Genomic DNA, 22,492 nt, shown 5'->3' with positions numbered 1-22,492 from the left:
ATATGTTCACTTAGAAAACTAACAAAACATGTAACGTACACTCACACACACACACTCACACACACTCACACACACACACACACACACACACACACATACATATCACTGTGGCCCTATGGTCTATCACTCTACCTACGTCTTACCTCCACCAGGTCAGGCAGTGCCGTGTCCAGCATTGTCAGGTCAGTCAGAAATGTGCCAAGGTAGGGAATCGTCCCCTGCATGGCGCCCTAGAAGAAGCACACAAAGAGGCACATTACTAATGGCCAGATCCAGGCTGGCATTAATAAACCCCCCCAGCAGGAGCACTGTTTGGTTCTATGACCCTAGGACATCTTTTATGTGACTAAATATGGTCAACATGACTTGATCCTAGATCAGCTGTTCTGTCCTGAAATTCTGTATGAAAAAATGAACTGAATTTGTCAAATAATTCGACCCAGCGTAATAAATTCCACTGTCTTTCACAGAAGGAACCTGTTTTGAAATCGTTCGCTGTACTCTGAGGCCCTTTCATACCGGGTATTAACTTCTGTCTTGAGTGATCTGGTCCTAAGTCCACAGTGAGACGCAGTTGTTTACACCTGCCATTTCTATGGGTCTCCAGTGGTCTGTTTGTTTGTTGTCAGACAAAAATGTGCTGCAAGTCCTTGTTTGTGTGCATGTACGAGCTGGTACAAGCATGTAGGTCACATGGACTGCTAAGGTAACTGACAAACAAACAGGAAAAGAGACAAAAAAAAGACTATACAGCTGCTTTGGTCTCTGCTGTGATGACCTAGTTGATTAGGTGGTCCTTCGCTGCTGTCAAGGCAGTTTAGTGCTCACACTACAAATGTTCTGCACCCCCAAATGTGGTTTGAGAGATCAGATAACAGTGCATCTCTGAGACGCACTGGACCTTGTTCACAGCTCAAAGATCGGACCACCCAAGAAATATGCTAATGCTAAGTGTGAACATGGGCATAAATATGTGCTGAAAAAGTGCTTCTTTTTTAAAATAGAGTCTGGCTGCAAACCTGCACTCTCAGACAGACGCACTCTCAGCCCCAGTGACGTCACGTGCACATGCACTCTCTGCCACAATGGCAGAAGCCGCCCAATGGCACAGTAACATTTGGCTGCTTCTGCTTAGCGACATCACTTAATCCATTTTTCATCAATAGCACAGCGGGAGAGTTACATTTAATGTACCTCCCTGTTAAAAAAAGTCATAGAACAGAAAGTGTCTGTTGGTTCCTGGTGCTTTTCAGTAGTCACTAGTATGCTGTGCTCTGATGCGTTGATATTACAGTGTAAATGATTCAAATCATTTAATCAGGCCTTCTGGGACTGATTCCAGATACATTTGTTCGTTTCCTAATGGTCTCTAACGGCAACCATCAAGCCCATTCCCATTAGGAAGCAAAACCATCAGATTTTATTCCTAATGGCTCTAATCGTCTTAAGTATGGTTTTCAGGAGCTTGTTTTTTTTTCTGCTAATAAACCCAACATTCATTTTTTTATCATCATGGTAGGTTTTATTTTGTTTCCATATTTAATTACCTTATTATCAGTATGACAACCTTAATATATGGTCAGTGTAACTCTTGTTGCCCAGCAGTTCGTGTTTCACTGTTTTTCCACACAAAACTGACAAAAACACTGTCGTGGCAGAACAGCACTGACGTCATCAGTAGGCTGGCAGTGCATGTCAGGCTGAGAGTGCAGGTCTGCAGCCAGACCTTCTCCTTTTTTTGCCTGTCTTACATTTTATTTCATCCACACACGAGTACAGCACAGTCACTCCAGTTTAAAACCAAAAGTCTATCCAGACCTGCAGCAAATGCTCACACTTCTCTGACTCACCGCCTCTTTCTGCAGCTGCAGTCTCTTCTGGGAGCGTTTCTGGTGCTCTTTGGCACAGTTCTCCAGACTGGCAAACTTTGACGTACCCTCCTGTACAGATGAAGAGTAGTTAATGATTAAAGAGGTAGTTATTAATATCTGCTACTGCTTAAACAGTTACCCAACACAAACCGTTCTGGAAAATGTACAGACTCCAACTAGAAGATAAAGCCTTTAGCAATGTGAAAACACTCACCCTCATCAGCAGCTCTCGGCTGGTCAGGTAATTGTTGTGGTCAGAGAAAATGTCTGAGAGCTCCTCAAACATTTGCATGCTGTCTCTGCAAAGGAGAACGTGGCAAAAGAAATTAGAGGCAGAGTTGGGAGGACGATGGGGGGTCACACAAATATGAATACTAATTCTGAAAAATTAAAACAATTGCAAATATTCACATTGTTTTGTGTAGTTAATTCTGATTAATTACATTTATATGCAGTGTATTTTGTTATAGTATATATATATATAGGGTGGACAAATTAAGTTTCAGAATGTATTTATTATTTTTAAATAGCCATGTTTACATGCAGCCTAATAATCTGTTAATAATCTGACTAAAAGCTCAATCGGAATAGAATACGCCCAATTTGGAATAGACTAGTCCGAATGAGCGCATTCGGAATGCAATTTCTATCCGATTGAACGAGGTGGGTAATCCTGTAAATAATAAATAATAATAAATAATAATAATCCATTAAATAGAAGAATAATATCCGTGTAAACGCCTGTATCTGATTGCATTCCCTATCGGAAAGCTTAAGTACGCTGCGTTTACATTAAACTTTGAAAAGGTTCCTCACGTTTGCGGCTCATTAACAAACAAGATTCTTTAAAGAATCGACCACTGAGAGGTTTTTTAAGGCAACAATAGCTATTCTTTCATGGCTTTGCTCCAAAAGAACCCCTTTTGGTTCCTTTTGGAAGCACTACTTTTAAGCTAGAGCTCCAGAATTACACAGATGAATCAGCTACAATTAGTTTGAATTTGAAGACGCTGCAGTGTTTAAGAATAAACAGTGCACTCGCCACAAAATGGACAATCCCAAGGGGGAAGTAGCTGTGAGGAAGTGCTTTTAATATTTCAGACTGGAACGCAGCCCTGGTGGGCGGGATGGAGACTCACTTGTGTACACAGGCCCAGGCTCTCTTCAGCCTGTAGATGGGGTTGGACTGCAAGGCAGAGACGATGGCTTTGAGAGAGGAGAAGTTCTTACGGATTCTGCACTCCTGAGAAGACAAAACAAAGCTTCGCTTTTAGTAAACGACAAACAGCTCGACTCAAAAAGAAACACTTCACCTAAAAATGCTAAGATTGCTAACAGTGACAGCTGGAACTCTTGGTAAGGGCGGCGTAGCTGCAGAAGGAACAGCTTCATGCAGAAGATTCAATCACACCTTAAAGACATACTGAACCCCAAAATGTTAATCTGGCTAAAAATGAGTGAGATATGATGGGAACCAGCCAGCATGATTATTTCTGTATATCTGATCTTCACATGAGTTTCAGTCAATTATTAAGAGTGCAAGAGTGCTAACATGGCTAACAATGATTACTGGCAAGTGCAGACCACACAGTCGGATTGTATTTGGACACTTGGACAAAGTTATGCAAACTAACTTTGTGTGAAAAAAAATACTTCACCCAAAAATGTAAACAAGGCTAAGAATGAGAAGAAATGAGCTGGGGAGCCGCTAGCATGACTGCATTTGGATAAGAATAACTAATGTGTTATTGATTATGAATGAAGCATCGTGTCAGCTGGGTGTGCTACTCTATCGTTCAAAAGTTTGGAGTTTGGTGGTCATATTAAAATGGGGTAACACTTTACAATAAGACTACTCTTATAAAGGGTTTATAAATGGTTTAAACTTGTTTATTAGTAAGGGTTATAAACATCTTAAAATGTATCAATAATCACTTATGACACATTAATAAAAAGGGCAGCAGTACGATGTTCTATATGATGGACATGAATATGTGATGAAGCTAACAGCTAACAATGCTGATTGATGGAGAAGACAAAGTAAGATAAGCAACCAGCAACATCTGAGATTTAACAGTGCAGATGAATGCAGGTTCACTTTTGTCCACCAAACCGAAAACTGATGGTTTATTCACAATAAGTGTGTTGGTAAACAATGGCAAATACTAAGTAAGAAATACTGTAATGATCTAATAACAATAATAACTTCTTGTCATAACATTACATAGCTAGCTGTAAATAGCTATGTAATGAGTGAGGTGCTCCCACTGCTTTTCTAATATGTGATATTTTGGAAGTTCATTCTCGGTGCTATGCAGCTCTCCCAACCATAGAATCATCTATGTTCATCAATTTCTTAAGTTTTTCAGTTTACTAAGAATTGTTTAAAATCTACATAATAACAGCTTCATATTAGAATCATTTTATAAGTGTATCTGCAACAAACCTGGTTTTATATTATTGAAAACAGGGATTTAAACTTGTGAGCAGTGATTCCGAACATTTGTACAGTGATGTACATCCTCACCTTCACACTTAACACAACGCTTCTACGACATGCTCTTGCAATTCTGATGCTAATAAAAACTCTTCACATAGAGCACCTCGCGCAAAAACTTTAGAAATGACGTATGACTCTCCTTTTGCAACTGCAGAACTTCATTCTGACCCAGTTACCAAAAATGACTGCTTAAAAGCAAGATTTCTATTTAAAGACACTGAGTGCAACACAGAGGTGAGCTATAAATAGGGTGTGTGAGTGCACACCTGTGCCACGTCAATCCAGCGCTGGATGACGCGTGCGCGCAGGTGTGGCCGTAGGTGACGCTGGCGGAGGACAGTGCTGACCACGCAGCCAGCCACGGCATTAAACTGGGTTATGGTGGCGCGGACGGTGGGCGCGGCCTGCTTGTTCTCCTTTTTGTCCCGCTGGGACCATACGGAGCCCAAACAGTGGTGGGGGACCACCTTCTTAAACAGCAGCTGAAACACACACACAGGACAAGGACAATATTAGTCAAGTCTAACGTTATAAATATATATATGTAGTATCTCCAACATGGTAACTTTACAGGAGCAGGAAAAAACATACTCTACTTTTAATGTAAGTCAATGGAACCAGAGTTTTTTCCAAGTCATTTTGGGCCGTTTATTTTAGTCCATTCATTGTGAAATTTACACACAATGTAAAGAGCAACAGGTATTTTCAAATTATGTCAAAAACTGATTTTATATATATATATATATATATATATATATATATATATATATATATATATATATATATATATATATATATATATATATATATACACGTATACACACACACACACACACACACACACACACAGTGCAAAAGTCACAGACCACACTTTATTTGTTTAATTTCCAGTCAAAACAGCTGTTAAGTATAAGATATTCATAAAAATTGCTATTCAAACAAACAAGCTGCTGATGTTCTTAGATCAATGGACTGACCATCCCCGAGTCCAGTCCTCAACGTCATTGAATGTGTTTGGGATAACTCGAATTGTGAGAAGCAGAAAATGCAAAACCAACTTCCAAGACTGAACTTTGAAGGTGCGAAAGCAAGTCTACATTATATTAATAAGTCCATACTCAGTTAAATTAATGCTTCTTCTGATGCTGAATTTCTGGTTTTCTGTCTTTTGCCTGGAAATTAAAACAAATGAAGGAAAAAATATCTATCCATAAATTTCACCCAACAATGTGTACGTTTTATAAGTATATACTGTATATTAATTCAGATTTCAGTGACGGTAAAAGTCCACCCTTTTCTGTGATGCCATTATTTTATGTGTATGCAGAGGACAGGACCGCTCACCGCGTCCATGTAGGTGAGCTGTTCCGCCACCAGGTCGGCGCTGAAGGACAAGAAGTCCTCCTGCACCTCGATCTCCACCTCCTCATCCTCTCCCAGGCAGAAGGGGCTGTTACCATGGAAACCTCCTGTGGATGGGGAAGTAGGGGGGGTGAGAACAGATATGAGAAGAGCAGGAAAAGTTTGTTTACATTGAAGGGTGTGGACACATGGATGGACAGATGGATGTATACAGAGGGAGCATAAACATGAAATAAACAAACAGATGAATTAAGGCAGAGAAAGACAGGCAGAGAAAGTGAGGAAACAAGTAAGCACTGGTTGTACATCCCTAGGCTCAATAATGCCCTTTAATTCATTAAATAATGCCCTTTAATTCATTAAATAATGCCCTTTAATTCATTAAATAATGCCCTTTAATTCATTAAATAATGCCCTTTAATTCATTAGTTGTTATGTGTCCACTTTGGTCACAGTGAAATGGACCAACATGTGGAATTGGAGCTTCCAGATCAGGGGTCGGTAACATGCGGCTCTTTTCCTGCCCTGTTGTGGCTCCACAGCAGAATCAGATTAGTACGTAAAAATAAAATAATCCTCCTTTACAGTAAAATAAAGCTCTGCTGATCGTTCAACACAGTTTAATAATAAACGGTCTTAAATCCTGGAGTTAATGTAGAACTGCTAATTCAGCCTTTAACCCTGAAGACTGGCGTGCAGACTGCTGGTCACCATAGCAACAGTCTCGCCTAGCTAGTAGCTAACAAAACGGCAAAGAGAAAGATTTAAGACGAACGTCGATAATTTGGAGACGAATGGACTTATTTGTGTTTATAATCACTCCAGCTGGTTTCCTGATACGTTTAATCTGCAACGAGAAACTGACAAACACTAAAAAGTCACGAAGCTGAAGTCAGTTTCTGCTTTGCCAGCTTCTCGTTTGAACTGTTCCATTCCACCTCAAATGGTGCAGAAGTTACATTCTGGCGCCTCGGGCGCCATTTAAGGTGTAACAGGAAACATTCGAACAAGAAGCTGGAGAATGAGAAGCGACTTCAGCCTCGTAAAAAGTCTGTTGAGAGACATTTTACAAGAAACCGTTCAACTTTTGAGGAAAGTTTCCTGCCAGAGATGTGAGAAAAGCAGCTATAGCTGAGCTAAAGCTTAAAGCAGAGCACAGCAAGTCTGCATTATTTTAAGCCTATTAGTACATTGACACACACTGAGACATATTTACAGCCACGATGGTAAAATGGACATAAAATATTGTGGCTCCCAAAGTGGTTTGATTTTTGTTGAAATGACAAAATGGCTCTCCTTAACATTTGGGCTGCTGACCCCATGTTTCAGGTGCTAATGTGTTTCCTATCACTGCATAAAAGAAGCTCCATTTTGCCCTGATTGCTGGATGCACTGTGCTATTTTCTCCGCATGCATGTGCACACAATCAGAAAGCAACTCACATCACTATGGAAACGCTTCTTATTGATTTGGTTAATCAAAGTAAATAAAGATGACAGATGTGTGAAACTGATTTGCTCATTTATTTGCTCTCAATGGTAAATTTCTGACTCTATACATTTTTGCCTGTTCAAAATAAATATAACAAGAGCACTGTAAAATCATCAAAATATATATCATCAAAAGTTATTAAAGGAGATTAAAAGGAAGAAATAACTGTTTTTCTGCCTTCTGTTTTGGATTCTTATGGGGCTCTTGGCGATTGGCAGGCCTAAGGTCTGCTCCTGACACTAAGACCAGAACTGAGAAGCACTGGGCTAACAGATGCATGGATGTGCAGTAGGTTAGTGGACAGGACATGTGGACAGACAGGAGACAGACTGACCCTCTGTGTCGCTCTCCAGGCCAGCGTGGCTCTGCAGCTGCTCCAGCAGGCTCTGTGCCCGGCGCGTGGGCTCTGAGCTGGGCATGGCCTTCTGCAGGAAGCCCAACACCCTGTTCAGACTGGGGTACGACGGCGGCTCCTGGAAATCCTCTGGACACTGATCCAGCCACGCTCGCAGGATGGACGCTAACGCACTGGGGCAGGAGGGATGGGGGGGTGGCAGGGAGGTCGTAGAGAAAGAGAGAGAAAAATAAGGAATTAATGTAAATGCTGAAAGAACAAGAACAATAACATACGTTAACAGTATGGTACCCTGTGGTGTTTCTGGTGTGTTTGAAGATATAGTGAAAATAATAAAAATGACAGACAGACAAAACTGTGTGCAAAAGTTTGAGCACCCCCAGTCAAACGGCATGCTTTGTTGATTTTCTAAGCGAAAATAAGTTAATACAACTTCAGAACTTAAACTAAAATATGGCAGTTTCATGCAAATTTTACAGCACAATGTCTATTCATTTAATGAAAATAATATATATAAAAAAATAATACATGATATATTAAAATGTGCCATTTATAAATGCCGCAATTTAAATATTTTCCCTCATAAAATAAACACTAATTCAGCAAATATGTCCAATTCAGCAAATAAACAGTAACTGTGCATTAAAGTGTGCAGGATTGTGTCTCTGTAGAGGATGTGTTCACTTATTTACAACAAAATCAACAAAACCTGTCATCTGACCAGGGGTGCCCAAATTTTGCACATGACTGTGGCTAGATTTGAAGTATTTGTGAAATATTTTTACTTTCACAATTTCTCTCTGAATGAACGATGCTATGAATAAGTGAGTCGTCCGTGATTCATACAGTAGCCACACAGCGTTACTCATAACTTCCTCCATTTCCCCTAAATCGTTCAGTTAAATAAAAAATGTTGTCGCAGCATTTTTGAGTGCTTCCATGGAACGCAGTCAACTCTCAAACATCAACTTAGGAACTCGATTTAGAGAGAGCACAGGGACTACTGTGTAATTACTGCAGGGGACAGAGCCATTGCTGCAGAGAGTGGAGGAGAAATACTGCAATGAATGTAGTAGAATAACTACAAGATATCACAAAAGAAAGATATCACACAGTACAGTACAGTTATTAAAGCGCTCATAATGGGATTATTTACAATAGTACAATAAAAACACTGTTAAATTAGTCATAGTAGAGAGAAACACTAAATTACTGCAGTGTACAGAGGAATTACTATCGACTATTACTAACAGGCGGGCAGGCAGGCAGGCAGACAGACAGATAGGAAGAAAGGCAGGCAGGCAGACAAGCAAGCAGGCAGTCGGGCAAACAGACAGGCAAGTAGGCAGGCAGGCAGGCAGATGGACAGGCAGGTAAACAGGCAGTCGGGCAAACAGACGGGCAAACAGACAGGCAAGCAGGCGGGCAGGCAGACAGACAGACAGACAGATAGGAAGAAAGGCAGGCAGGCAGACAAGCAAACAGGCAGTCGGGCAAACAGACAGGCAAGGAGGCAGGCAGACAGGTAAACAGGCAGTCGGGCAGACAGGCAGACAAGCAAACAGGCAGTTGGGCAAACAGATAGGCAAGCAGGCAGGGAGACAGGCAGAAAGGCAGACAGACAGACAGACAGGCGGGCAGACAGGCAGACAAGCAAACAGGCAGTTGGGCAAACAGATAGGCAAGCAGGCAGGGAGACAGGCAGAAAGGCAGACAGACAGACAGACAGGCAGGCAGGCAGGCAGGCAGGCAGACGGGTGGGCAGACAGACAGGCAGACAGGCCACAAAAATAGCACAGTTACCGCAGTGAGTACAATAAAATGAATATAGCGGATTTACTGCAGTGAATTCAGTAGTAAATCTGCTATAGTGTGTTGGGTGTAGAGCAGAATCAAACATCGCTCACTTTCTCACGGCTCCTCTGCTTTCTCCAGAGTGGTGCTGATCGCTTTCCCCGTTACAGTCCTCCATGTTCCCGTACCTGTCAGAACACAGACACACCTCAGTGCATCAGTCTGAAGCATCTCCTTTCAAGACACAGCATAAAGCCTCGTACAGCGCACAGTGGACTTCAGCAGAACAATCTACAGTACGAAATGAGATGCTGCATGATTCATAAACCACGAGCAGTAAGGTGTCACTGTAATTCATTACCATGAAACATAAAACAGCCTGCATCTGAACCTAATCAGCCTAAATATAGTATATTTAACTGTCCTGCTAAAGTCCTACACCATAAATCAGCAATGTACACTCAGGTCCAGAAATATGTAGACGTTCACAAATGTTATTTTAGCTGTCTACCACAGCTTATTGGAGTGTAAATTAAAATGAATAAATAAATAAGCTTACTGTGCAATTACAACCATTTTCAATACTTGGTTGCAAATCCTATGCAGTCAATGATCGCCTAAAGCCTGAAACCCACAGACATCACCAGACACTGGGCTTCTTCCGTGACCTTTCCCAGGCCTTTACTGTAGCTGTCTTCAGTTCCTGCTTGCTCTTGTTGTGTTTTACCTTCAGTTTTGCACTCAGCAAGTGAAACGCAGGCTTGATTTGTTTGGGGTCAGGTGACTGACTGGACAATTGCAGAATATTCCCCTTGTTTGCTTGCTGAATATATTTTAATAATCCTAGATTTCAGTGTGGTACAAGAGAGTGTTAAGAGCTGAATCAGCTGTGTTAGAGCAGAGAAAACAAGTCCCGTCTCCAGCATTATAAAGCACTAGTATGTTGTATGTCGTATTGAGGGTGTTACTGTTTTATTAGAACAAAAGCCTGGCTTTTATGTACAAAATCTGGGTTCCACTGCATTTAATGCCCTGGCTTTGTTTAGTCTGAATTAGGTAGCACTCTATTATCTGCACACATAGTTCTGCTCAAAACTCTGTGATCACTTCTCACTTTATTATGAATATAAATGTTTCACTTTCCCGTATACAGTAATAGCTTATACAAGCAGTGGTGAACCCTCTGGGCTCTCTAGGCCTTCAGAGAATCTTATTTTCTGTAAAATATGTGTCTGAATTTTTAGTTCATTTTTCCTAAATATAATCATGACGCTTGTATTTAGGTATTTAGTACTGTAGGACAACACCTATATTTCACTGTTAAAAGGGTTAAAGATGTAATGTAAGATCATCAAATCAGGAACCAAATGTATGAGAAATCGTCACTCTGGGCCTTCTGAGAGTTCTAGATGTGCCACTGACTGTAAAGATGAGCCGTAGCCTAACCAGGTTTCATTTAGTTTTCAGTTTTTTTGGTTTCTACAAGGTAAAATATGTGCTAATGTGTCTGTTACCGTTTTAAATAAAATATATGGAAAGTTTTTTACAAGCTTCAATGGTCTCTATTTAATCGGAAACGGGCAAAAAATATTCATGTTAAACGCTGTTAGCGTAGAGCTAACATACTACTAGAATCCCTTAAGGGCGCTAGTAGAAATTAGCATTACTGAAGAAGTTACTGAATCTTTTAATGAGAGTCAATGGAACCAGACTTTTTTCCAAGTAACTTTAAACCATTTCTTTTGGTCCATTCATCATGGAATTCACACACAATGTAAAGAGCAACAGGCATTTTCAAATTATGCCAAAAAATAACCAAAAAGATATTCATGTTAAATGGCATTAGCTTACCGCTAGCATACTATTAAAATCCCTTAAGGGTGCTAGTAGAAATTAGCATTACTGAAGAAGCTACTGGATCCTCATTTTTGATGGAGTCTTGGCTTGCCTAGCTCTAATAGTCTCACTTTGAATATTATACACACACACACATATATATATATATATATATACATACACACACCCACCCACACACACACACACACACACACACACACATACACACACACACACACACACACACACTTAACTTTTAATGTAAATCAGTGGAACCAGACTTTTTTCCAAGTAATTTTAAACAGTTTCTTTTGGTCCATCCATCATGAAATTGACAAACAATATAAAGGGCAACATGCATTTTCAAATTATGCCAAAAACTGACAAACAACAAAAATGGGGATACAAGGTTTTGTTCTGACAGCAGTGATATACTGGACTATTTTAGATATTTTAGGCGTTTGTTCAATATTTCAAATATTTTGGGAACAACACAAAGTTGTAAATTAAGTAAAATGATTCAATGAAAGTAATTCTGTTATAACTCCATCCCTCGATTCTCAGATTCTGGTTTTAGAATCATCCACAGCTCTGTTAATCACTCTGAACACATTTTAACCAGCGATTCTAAACTCTGCTTTGGAACTGAAACATGCGCAGTGTTTCATAGTAAACACACACAAACACACACTCACTTGTCCAGCAGCAGCTGCAGGACGCTCTGGGTGCTGGCAAAAGCCCTGTATGTGGACAGGAAGATGCTGGTGTAGGTGAGGTCATTATCTCCGAACGCCGTCAGCAGCGTCTCCACAAGCCGCTCCAGTGTTCCTGCACGGATACTCCGGATTTTACAAGTCTCTAACTGACTGACCGTATGACCTGGGGGCAAGCGGTCACCCTCCGCCTAGAGAGAGAGAGAGAAGGAGAGAGAGAGAGAGAGAGAGAGAGAGAGAGAGAGAGAGAGAGAGAGAGAGAGAGAGAATCACTTTTAAAGGGTATTTGTAATCTTTAATAAAGTCTATTTTAAAAAGCTAAATTGGTACATGCTGGTCGGGGCGGTCAAATGGAAATCTGTCCATGCAAAATCAAAATGGGCTGTTTTAGCAGTTTAGTTTCCACATATGAAGGGTGCATTTTAAAATTTCAGTGTTTACACTGTTCATCTTTGTTTTTGTTTGTTTGTTTTTTAAAATGAGCCTCCATGAAGCAGCACGTTCACGTCTGCTGCGATGTGCGCAAGCTCAGAACTGACAAAGAGAAAGGAGAAGGAGAAAAGCCTTGGCGCTGCTGGCACGCTACAACAGGAAACACTCCAATCTGCTTCTAATCAGAGCAGCCTTTTCTCCACCCTCCGTTTCTGTCTCTCAAACATGCATACATGCACAGCCGAACGCAGCTGTGAGCCAACAGACCTTGCAAAAACATTTCATTAGCTGAGAAATGAGTTCACACAAACAATAACTACAAAAATAACTGCAGGATTAAACTATAGCACTGCACTCAGTCGAACCTGGTCAGACAGTAAGCGTTGTGGCCTGGACTGGTTTATTTTTAACTTATTTTGTTCTATTTTCATGTATTATCTCAGCTTTTATGATATCTCTCATAATAATGAGTGAAAGATTCATGCAGGCTATAAAGCAGGTTCATTATGTTCTCGTGTTGTTTCAGAGGGGTGTTGGCTAAGGTTAAAACAACAGACGCACACTAGTGTACATCGAGCCTTACAACAGAAATGCTGAGCTACTCTACGGCCCAGTCCCATTTCTTATTTTTACCCCTACCCCTTGTTTTCGAGTGTCATCTTGCCCCTTTGGACCTGAGTTACAAGAGGTAGTCGCTGAAATCTTCCCTAAAAAAAAATGGGACCCTCAAATAAAGAAGAACATTACTTCATTAACAGGCTACTAGCGCTGCTCTGTAGCCAGAATGCAACTGCTGCACCATTTAAGGTGGAACGGGAAATTTACTAGCTAGCTACCGAGACTTCAGCACTACTACTAATGATTTTTTATGCTTGTGCCTTTGAAAACCCTCCGGTTGGAAGGCCATGTAGCCCTAACACTTCGCCCTGCCCCTCTATCTCAACAAGAATCGGGACACCCTACCCCTAGATGTGAACGTGCAAAATGAAGGGGTCAGGGCTAAGTGGTAGGGACGAGGGGTGAAATGGGATTGGGCCTTAGATTAACACAATCTAATATTTCTCCAGTTGAAATTGTTGGAAGCTTAATTTAATATTATTTCACTTATTTCTAGACATTTTTCACTTGTTTTAAGTGATTTTACTCAGTAAAATTCTCTCACTACAGTGGCAGATCATTGTGCTTGTTTTAAGAAATGTGCTTGAAACCAGTAAAACTCTCTGCCAGTACAGTGAGAGAATTTTACTTAATAAAATTACTTAAAACAAGTGCAAAGTGCCAGAATGTAACTGCTGCACCATTTAAGGTGGAAAGGGAAATTTAACTAGCTAGCAACCGAGACATCAGCACTACTAGCAATTTTTAAATGCTTGTGCCTCTGAAAAACCTCCGTTTGGAGGGCCAGAGAGCCATAACACTTCGCCCTAACCCTCTCTCTCTATCTCAACAAAAACTGTGACTCCCTACACCTAGACGTTAACATGCAAAACGGAGGGGTCAGGCCTAAGTGGTAGGAGTGAGGGCTGAAATGACATTGGGCCTTAAATTAACACAAATCATGAGTTTTAGTAATTAACTCTTACAAACATTGCTGACTCCTGAACTCTTATATGGGCTGATTAGAGGCTAAAATCTAAAATTCATAGTTCCTCTAGCAGCACTCACATCGCCTATGATGCTGAATTAAACCCAGGCATCGTTCAGCTTACAGATACAGCAGGTTGCTCGTTTCACAAGGGCGGTTAACAACTTTCCCTGATAACCCAGGTTTAGATACTCAAGCTATGACTAATCCTCGTGCACATGCACATGAAAGCGTGATGTTTATGAGGAACAACGATTCATGTAAATACATAAGAACCAGCAATGACAGTTGAAAGGCTACTGTGTAAGTGCTTACTGGAGTAATAACTGCTTTATGTTCTTGATATACAATTTGAGGTTTCTCTGAATGTTTTAGGAGCATTCTTTTGAAGACTGTGCGAGTTTCTGCTCTATAAACACTCTCATAATTAATGTTTATCATTTTGCAACGTCTCTTCAGCCCTTAGAATTCAACAGGCTGTTTTTCTTACTCTGCCTTTAGGACTGATATATGCAAATGAGCTCTGTTGTGCTTGGCTGCCCTTTATTCATCAATACATTCAAACAGCAGTCTGGGGTGAAATACTCACCATAACTTCAGCGTGAATGGGTGGGGCTACACTGCTGTACGCCAAATAGGCAGATATATGGAAATGTGTGACATTACGAACACACACACACGCACAAATGCACACGCGCACACACACGCACACATACATTTTTTAAGCTGCTTATCTACGCTCGCGGGGGGAGCTGGAGCCTATCCCAGCGCTCATTGGGCGGAGGGCAGGAAATACCCTGGACAGGTCGCCAGTCCATCACAGGGCAGACAGACAGACATATACATACACACACACACATTCGCACACTGCAAAAAATGGTTAAATATCTTAAATGAGGTACATAAACCTAATATTTCTCCTATTGATGTTGTTTAAGCTTAATTTAAGATTATTTCTTATTATCTCCTTATTTCTAGACATCTTTTACCTGTTTTAAGTGATTTTATTAAGTAAAATTCTCATTATATTAGCAGATAACCGTGCTTGTTTTAAGAAATGTGCCACTATAGTGAAATAATTTTACTTAAAAATGATCTAAAACAAGTGAAAAGTGTCTGGAAATGAGCAAGATAATCTTATAATAAATGCACAACCATCCCAAAATGGGAAATATTAGATATATCGACCAGATTTAAGATCATTTTACTTGCAGCGCACCCAGAGGCAATTTGGTATTTTCAATTCACCCGACTGCATGTCTTTGGATTGTGTGAGGAAACCCACGCAGACACAAGGAGAACATGCAACACCCCCACAGGAAGGACTCCAGTCACCCGGCCGGGGAATCGAACCCAACCCAAATCAAACCCCTTACTCGCTGTGAGGTGACAGCGCTACTCACTGGGTCACCGTGCCGCCCATCACAAAAACAATGAATTCAAAACTAGATGTTTCCACAGCTTAGTTTCCATATTCAAGCTGTGTATTTTGAAACTTTAACAATGTTAAAATACTACATTACATTGCTCAAAAACTATTATTCTGAAAGTTTTCCATGAAATGGGCTCTTTAAATAGTTTTACACATTACTAAATCACAAGTACTGCACTGAAATGCACTCAGGCCAAAATAAAAAATGTAAGCATTGCTAAATCTGCTGGAAGCATGTCTTTTAGCCCCTTATAGTGGTGCCACAGTGCCTACAGCAAGATTTAAAGACTAGGAAAGCCCTCTTCTGATGATACATGTTACACTTGAGATACACTTAAAAATTATCTTTAACATTACAAGTGCTGGTAAAAGCAGAAGAAAGCCAGAGAGCTAACGTTAATACTAAGAAGCCAAACCTCACATCTGTATTTATTAGCCTGCAGTTCAGTGGCTAGGCTAGCGGTCAGGATTTCTTTATTACTCTGGTGAGGATTTCCAGTGGACATATACAGGCTGGGTACTGTAGTGAAAAAACATTGATGGATGGAATAATCAAGCAGTGAAACTGATAAGGCTGAGTGATGCCATACTGCTCTACAGAATATTACATAACACAACAAATAACTCATTAAACGCTCATTTTAGGCTTGGAAGTTTCAAAACATACTGTTCTCTTCTCAGTCCACAGAGGGCATATATATATATATATATATATATATATATATATATATATATATATATATATATATATATATATATATATATATATATATATATATATATATACACATATATAAACTATGCTGCAAAAAACAGACGGCCTTGAACGTACTGTATTCGTGATGTCACCAGAACCAGATTATCTACATATATCCATCTATTCAGCCTGCAGCAGTTTAGCCCCACCCACACTGAAGCTGTATGGAGTATTTCAGCCTGGACTGCTTTTTGAACAGGACACAATACAGGGCAGCCAATAAGAACAGAGCTTATTTACAACATCATCATGATGAACTCCATGGACAATCTATACTGCACCCACACCTCAAACAGGCTCACTCTGATCATACTGTAACTTTAATCTAGCAAATCTAAACCTGCACATACAGACTGACATCTTGTACATCTTGTACATCTTGTACATATATATATACACGAAACTGTACATTGAAATGGTGCAATACTGGTGTATATTAATGTGTATTTATAGCATCTAATGTATATATATATATATATATATATATATATATATATATATATATATATATATATATATATTTATGTATTTTTATGTATTCTTCTATTTAAGTACTACAAGTGGGCTACGCACCAAAGATTTTCACTCAACTTTGCACCTGTGTGCACAAACGTGAGGTGACAATAAACGCGATTTGATTCATTTTGAGATATCAGTCTTAAAGGCACAGTAACAAAAGCAGCCTGTTTAATTCTAAGAAGTAAAGAGCGGTCAGAAAATGGCCAGATAAAAATGATTTATGACTGATTTTGGTACATAAAACCACCCAAAAATCAAATTTGAGTTGTTTTATCACTGAGCCGTCTCTTTAAGGTCCACAGTGTACATGTGAGAATGGTAACTACACTGTGACCCAGCACAGTTGTTCAGTTCCTCTGTGGTGCTGCTCCTGCAGTATAGAGTAAGACTACTGCTGTAAATAACTGTGTAAGTGAGCAGGGATTGAAGGCTTCCTCTTACCCCGAGCCATCGCGCTCCTTTGTTGGCGGCCTGCTGGATCTGGACCCTCTTGAGCGTGACGCTGTAAACGGCTCCCTCCTCCACCTCCTCCCCCCAGTCCTGCACTGAACTCTGCGGGGGGAGATAATCAGCGTTACACCATCACACCACGACAAAAAAACAGCGCATTATGCAACTTTTCTCAGGCAAATAGATGGATAATGACTCCAATGTTATGACTGGAAAGAGAGCTAGAGGAGAAGAAAAGAAAGAAGACAAAGTAGCCTATGTAGGAGAATGAAAAGAAGAAATGAGAGAGAGAAGAGAGAGATAAAGAAAAAGAAAGAAGATACAAGAAGTGACAAGAACAGAGAAAAAAGAGAAGGCAGAAGAAAAAAAGGGAGAGCAGAAAGAAAGAACAGAAGACAGAAGAAAGGAAAGAAAAAGAATGAAAAGAGAAAGCAGAAAGAAGGAGAAAGAAAGAAAGAAAGAAAGAAAGAAATTAAAAGACACAAAGAATGAATGGAGAAAAAGAAGGCAGTAGCCTACATAGGAGAATGAAAAGACACAGTGAGAGAGAGAAGAGATAAAGAAAGAGGGAAAGAAAAGAAAAGAAAGGAGACAAAAAGTGACAAGAGAAAAGAGAGGATAGCCAAAAGGAAAAAGGAAGACAGCAGAAAGAAAGACAGAAAAAAAGAAAGAAAAAGAATGAAAAGAGAAAGCAGAAAGAAAGAGAATAGAGCATAAAAAGAAAGAAAGAAAGAAAGAAAGAAAGAAAGAAAGAAAGAAAGAAAAAAAAGAAAGAAAGAAGAAATGAAAAGAGAAAAAGAACAAATGAAGAAAATAAGGCAGTAGCGTACGTGGAATGAAAAGAAGTGAGAGAAGAGGGATAAAGAAAGAAAGAAAGAAAGAAAGAAAAAACAAGAAGTGATGAGGAGAGAAAAAAGAGCAGAAAGAAAAAAGGAAGAGAGCAGAAAGAAAGCAGACAGAAGAAAAGAAAGAAAAAGAACAAAGGAAATAGAGCAGAAAAAGAAAGAAAGAAATGAAAAGAGAGAAAGAACGAATGAAGGAAAGAAAAGAAGGCATGAAATTGCAGGTAATCTAATAACTTAATGTTTTCTTGTTTTATTCAGGTTGAGGCTCGCACACACACTCGCGCGCACACACTCGCGCACACACACTCGCGCACACACACGCGCACACACTCAAGTGTCTGTATCTGAATCTGAGTGTGCGTCAGTTTAGTGGTCAGTGTAGCGGACAGCGCTGCGCTCTTATCTCCACCATCTACTCTCTAATAGCAGCAACACAACAGGATGACAGCAGTGTTAGTCAGCAGTGACCGACACCCCACCAGAGATCAGATACACCCCCACACACATCTTACTGTACACACACACGCTAGATACGTTGTGATACTCAGTAATAATGACATTTACCACAATATTCAACTCACTCAGTTTCCTTTTGAAACGCCCTCACTGTGCTTTAGTCAAACAAGCTGCAGCTTCACTAATGAAATGATGACCATTTAATAAATGATTCAGTGAAAAATCATTTACACGATTTTCCACTTCAATCAGCTGAGACGTGTTTGGGGTCTACACTGTGCTTCTTCACTTCAGCTAACACTAGAAGTCAAAGGTCACCTAAATCTTTTCTGTAAACTCTTCCTTAACATTTCCCTCAAACCGCATCCAGCTCTTCATTACAGTCATGCAGACTTGTCAATGTCAATGCAGAAGCAAAATGTGGACACATATCTCAACTGCTCGAATACATCGGTATAACCTCTTCATCATGAAGAAAACATGATGATTTAAACAGGACAGCAAAAACAGCCTCAGCTTTGGAGCGAACGATGTGCCAGGTCATTACTGTCACAGAAGATTACTGAGCTCAGAGGGCCGGTTCACGGACAAGGATTAAATCTAGTCTTGGACTAAACTGCGATGCCAATGCTGAATCACTATTGGAAATCCTTTTTAGTCTAGGATTAAGCTTAATGTGGTGCTGGGAACCAGCCCAGCTGCCTTGAGAACAGTCCTCCTCTCTCCCTGACACAGAAACCGGACAGATTCTGCAGCAGAACTGAATCTGTACTGTGTTTAGATTCCCAACTATGCAGACTCCATTCACTCCACTTAGTATTTTCTCTGCCAGCTGAACTGGTAATGAGACACTAAGTTGAATCATGTGCTCCATGATTCAAAACACTAGTTACTGCAGTTATTGCTCGATCAGTGCAGTCAGGTGTGTTTGCCTTTGGTGGGAATGCACTGTTAAGCTCAGACTGAGCCTCGTAAACGACTGATATAGACTACAGGGAGGAGTGACGTGGAAACAAATCAGATTTTTTATGTATACTGTGTCAAGTTTTGACACTTTTGCCTGGTGGCCTGGACCAGTCGTTCCCAAAGTCAGTCCTGGGACCCCATGCTCAGCACACTTCTGCATTTTCTCTATTCCAAAACACCCAGCACTTAATTAAAGGGGCACTCCAACCAAAATAAAAAATGCAGCCATTGAGAAATCTGTTGTAAACATTGCTACTCGCCTCCTAAAGCAGCACTGCAGTAATATCCAAAGTATGATTTTCTGATATAAAGACTAGGAACCCACCCACTAACGACATAGCTTGAAGGTGGAAGACACTGCTGAGGTGGATTTGGTGGGGAGGGATGTTTTTTTTCCCACTAGCTGGCTGATACAGAAAGGAGCCCAGTAGCTAATGTTACTGTTAGAAAGCAGAAAAGCTGTATTCATAAGCCTCAACATGGATTTCTAATGATCAATGGGAGGATTCCCATTGCTGTATGGCATATTTTTGTAATGCATGCTGGGTATTGTAGTGAGAGAACACAAAAGGGTGACAACACAAAAAACTTGACTTGTCTGGACTGTACAGACAATAAAAATACAAAATATGTGCAGCACCTGAATTTAATAGAAAACCACTGATTTAAAGGAATATCTGGCCAAAAAAAAGCACACAATTTTCCCACAATATGTAACATATTGTTACCTATAAAATGGATAAAACTATATATAGCTAGACTAGCAGTAGTACTTATACTGAAGCATGAATTTTGTCTGTACTTTTGTCTATTTTTATGGATAACAGTACATCATACAGTGTCAGAAACCACATCTGCAGGCCTATTTGTGATTATTTAACATTTCTAATTGATGCTCAACAGTGAACTGGTGGGGTAGAAGCTTCCATTGCTTGTCAGTTACATTAGCCTGAGACTAAAGAAGCAAACTTCAGATACCAAACAAGTCTTGGCTATTCGACTACAAGGAGAAAAAAGCCTACATCTGATTTCTGGCTGAACTATTTGTTTAAACCAGCGGACCGGCAGTCAAACCGGGAGCCAGCGAGCTGGATATACCTCAGGCCAGAAGCGCAGGGTGACGCGGGCCAGTCTGTCTGCGTTTGCTGGCTGTTTCCTGTACAGTGCTGGGAGATAAATCACTGGCTCAACGAGTCATGCAGGCTGCGCCGCAAAAACAATAGCAGGAGGTCAGTGAGCTCAGGGCCTGGACCCTGCTGAGTCCACACTATACACAGTTCTGGGCCCCTTTGTACTGAGAATATAAATGTTTTCCACAAGCGGCTTTGCATCCCAGCCAGCGTCATGATTCAAAAGCAGAGGGGTAATAGGACTAGAGCTAAAGCAATAAAAAAAATAAATAAAAATAATAATAACAATAATAATAATTAGCATTTGTTAAATATGCTTCACAAACAAAATTTACATATTAATGTATAAAAAAATAACATTATATTTATAGCACATATAAATGATGTAGGTTGGTTGTGAATTTTCTCAAAATACTGAATAATTGTAATTTATAAAGGTATAAAAGCATAACTAGTCCAGAGGGGAGGACTAGCTAAGCTCATAACCTACTTTCTTCAAAAAGTACACAAACAAGCTGACAGAAAATTCTTAAGAAGAGGTCCAACAGCCCACTAAAGCCCAAAGCCCAAAGCCCAGGCCAAGGAGCCACAAAGAAAGAAATCAGCTTGATGAATAATAATTTGCCTGTTTTGGAGTCCAGCTGGAGCAGGCAGGCCTTGGGCTTCAGGCTACTTTACCATTTAAACCGTACAAACAAACTAATGAATGGCTGTATCATCACTGACGGGACGGGACCAAAACCACAACCGCACAGTGAAGTTTTCCACCCTTTTCGTCCACACAGTCCACTCAGTTTACCGTGAGAAAGCAGCCATGCAGTGCAGGAGAAAACAGCAGTGAGCAGCTTTTGTTTTCGTCCTCAGCTGCTGCTTCACTGCTTCACTGCTTCACTGAAGTCCCAACTTTTTCATCCCCGCAGTTACAAAGTAACGGGATCCGGATCTCTGACTGAGCCACTGAGGCACACGTTCACCCTCACGGCCAAAACAGCGACAAAGAGCCTTATAGTGCAACAATTCAGCTTAAATTTTAGCACCCCAGCCCCCCCAACTCCCCTTTTTCTCTTCATCCGCTACTTTTCCACTCTCCCCTTCTCCTCCTCCTCCTCCTCCTCCCTCCAGTCTGCCCTCTTTCTCTACCAACACACCGCCGACAGTCTGAGACGTGTAAAAGTGTTTATTTACCATTTTAGCTTTCCAGGCGAACTTCATGGTGAGGCTCTCTCGCATGTTCCGGCAGCATGAGAGCGAGGCTGGGGTCTGGCGCTTTAAACCGAGAAACGATTTTAATCGGCGAAGACGGCGCAGCTACAAGTGAGGTTCTCTCCTTTCATCCACACGCTCACTCTCTCCCTCCCTCACACACACAGTCACACACACTCCGTTCCCGCTCTCCGCTCCTCCTCCTTTCTTCTACAGGCTTCCCCCGTTAGCTCTGCTCCGCCGCTTCCTCCGTGACTCAGTGCGCACAAACCCCGCCCACACTAGCCCCGCTCTTAACTCACTCTCACTCACTGACGCGCTGGCGGGATCCCAAACGGCTCCAGACCGCACTGATTGGGTGTAGAAGCCTTTATACACCGATCAGGCATAACTAGGCTTGTTTCTACGCTCATTGTCCATTTTATCAGCTCCACTAACTATATATACAGACTGTTCCTCTGCATACTTTGTTAGCCCCCTTTTACCCTGTTCTTCAGTGGTCAGGACCCCCATGGACCCTCACAGAGCAGGTACTATTTGGGTGGTGGATCGTTCTCAGCACTGCTGTAACACTGACGTGGTGGTGGTGTGTTAGCGTGTGTTGCGCTGGTACGAGTGGATCAGACACAGCAGTGTTGCTGGAGTTTTTAAACACTGTGTCCACTCACTGTCCACTCTATTACCTTGTTGGTCCTTGTAAATGTAAAGTCAGAGACGACAGCTCATGTGTGTCAGCACAGTTTGTGTTGGTCATCCTTTAGTCCTTAATCAGTGGTCACAGGACGCTGCCCACAG

General features: G+C 40.9%; 1 protein-coding gene across 3 annotated transcripts in view; it reads right to left on the bottom strand.

Moving 5' to 3' along the window:
- rgl1 (ral guanine nucleotide dissociation stimulator-like 1) overlaps positions 1 to 22,492 on the bottom strand; it is a 66,008-nt gene that overhangs the window by 9,053 nt on the left and 34,463 nt on the right. For 2 of the 3 annotated variants that reach the window (XM_036579561.1, XM_036579562.1), the window contains exons 2-11: positions 17,089 to 17,199; positions 11,905 to 12,113; positions 9,487 to 9,561; positions 7,559 to 7,752; positions 5,716 to 5,840; positions 4,638 to 4,853; positions 3,011 to 3,114; positions 2,086 to 2,170; positions 1,851 to 1,940; positions 144 to 230 (exon numbers count right to left, since the gene is read on the bottom strand). In XM_036579561.1, coding sequence (XP_036435454.1) covers positions 144 to 230; positions 1,851 to 1,940; positions 2,086 to 2,170; positions 3,011 to 3,114; positions 4,638 to 4,853; positions 5,716 to 5,840; positions 7,559 to 7,752; positions 9,487 to 9,561; positions 11,905 to 12,113; positions 17,089 to 17,199 — 1,296 coding nt within the window. Of the gene's footprint in view, positions 1 to 143; positions 231 to 1,850; positions 1,941 to 2,085; positions 2,171 to 3,010; positions 3,115 to 4,637; positions 4,854 to 5,715; positions 5,841 to 7,558; positions 7,753 to 9,486; positions 9,562 to 11,904; positions 12,114 to 17,088; positions 17,200 to 21,679; positions 21,970 to 22,492 lie in introns of those variants that run through there. The other variant, XM_036579564.1, reaches the window with a different exon arrangement.

This window comes from Colossoma macropomum, unplaced genomic scaffold, assembly GCF_904425465.1.
Source record: "Colossoma macropomum unplaced genomic scaffold, Colossoma_macropomum, whole genome shotgun sequence".
NCBI lineage: Eukaryota > Metazoa > Chordata > Actinopteri > Characiformes > Serrasalmidae > Colossoma > Colossoma macropomum.
This window is presented reverse-complemented; position numbering and strand designations above follow the sequence as displayed.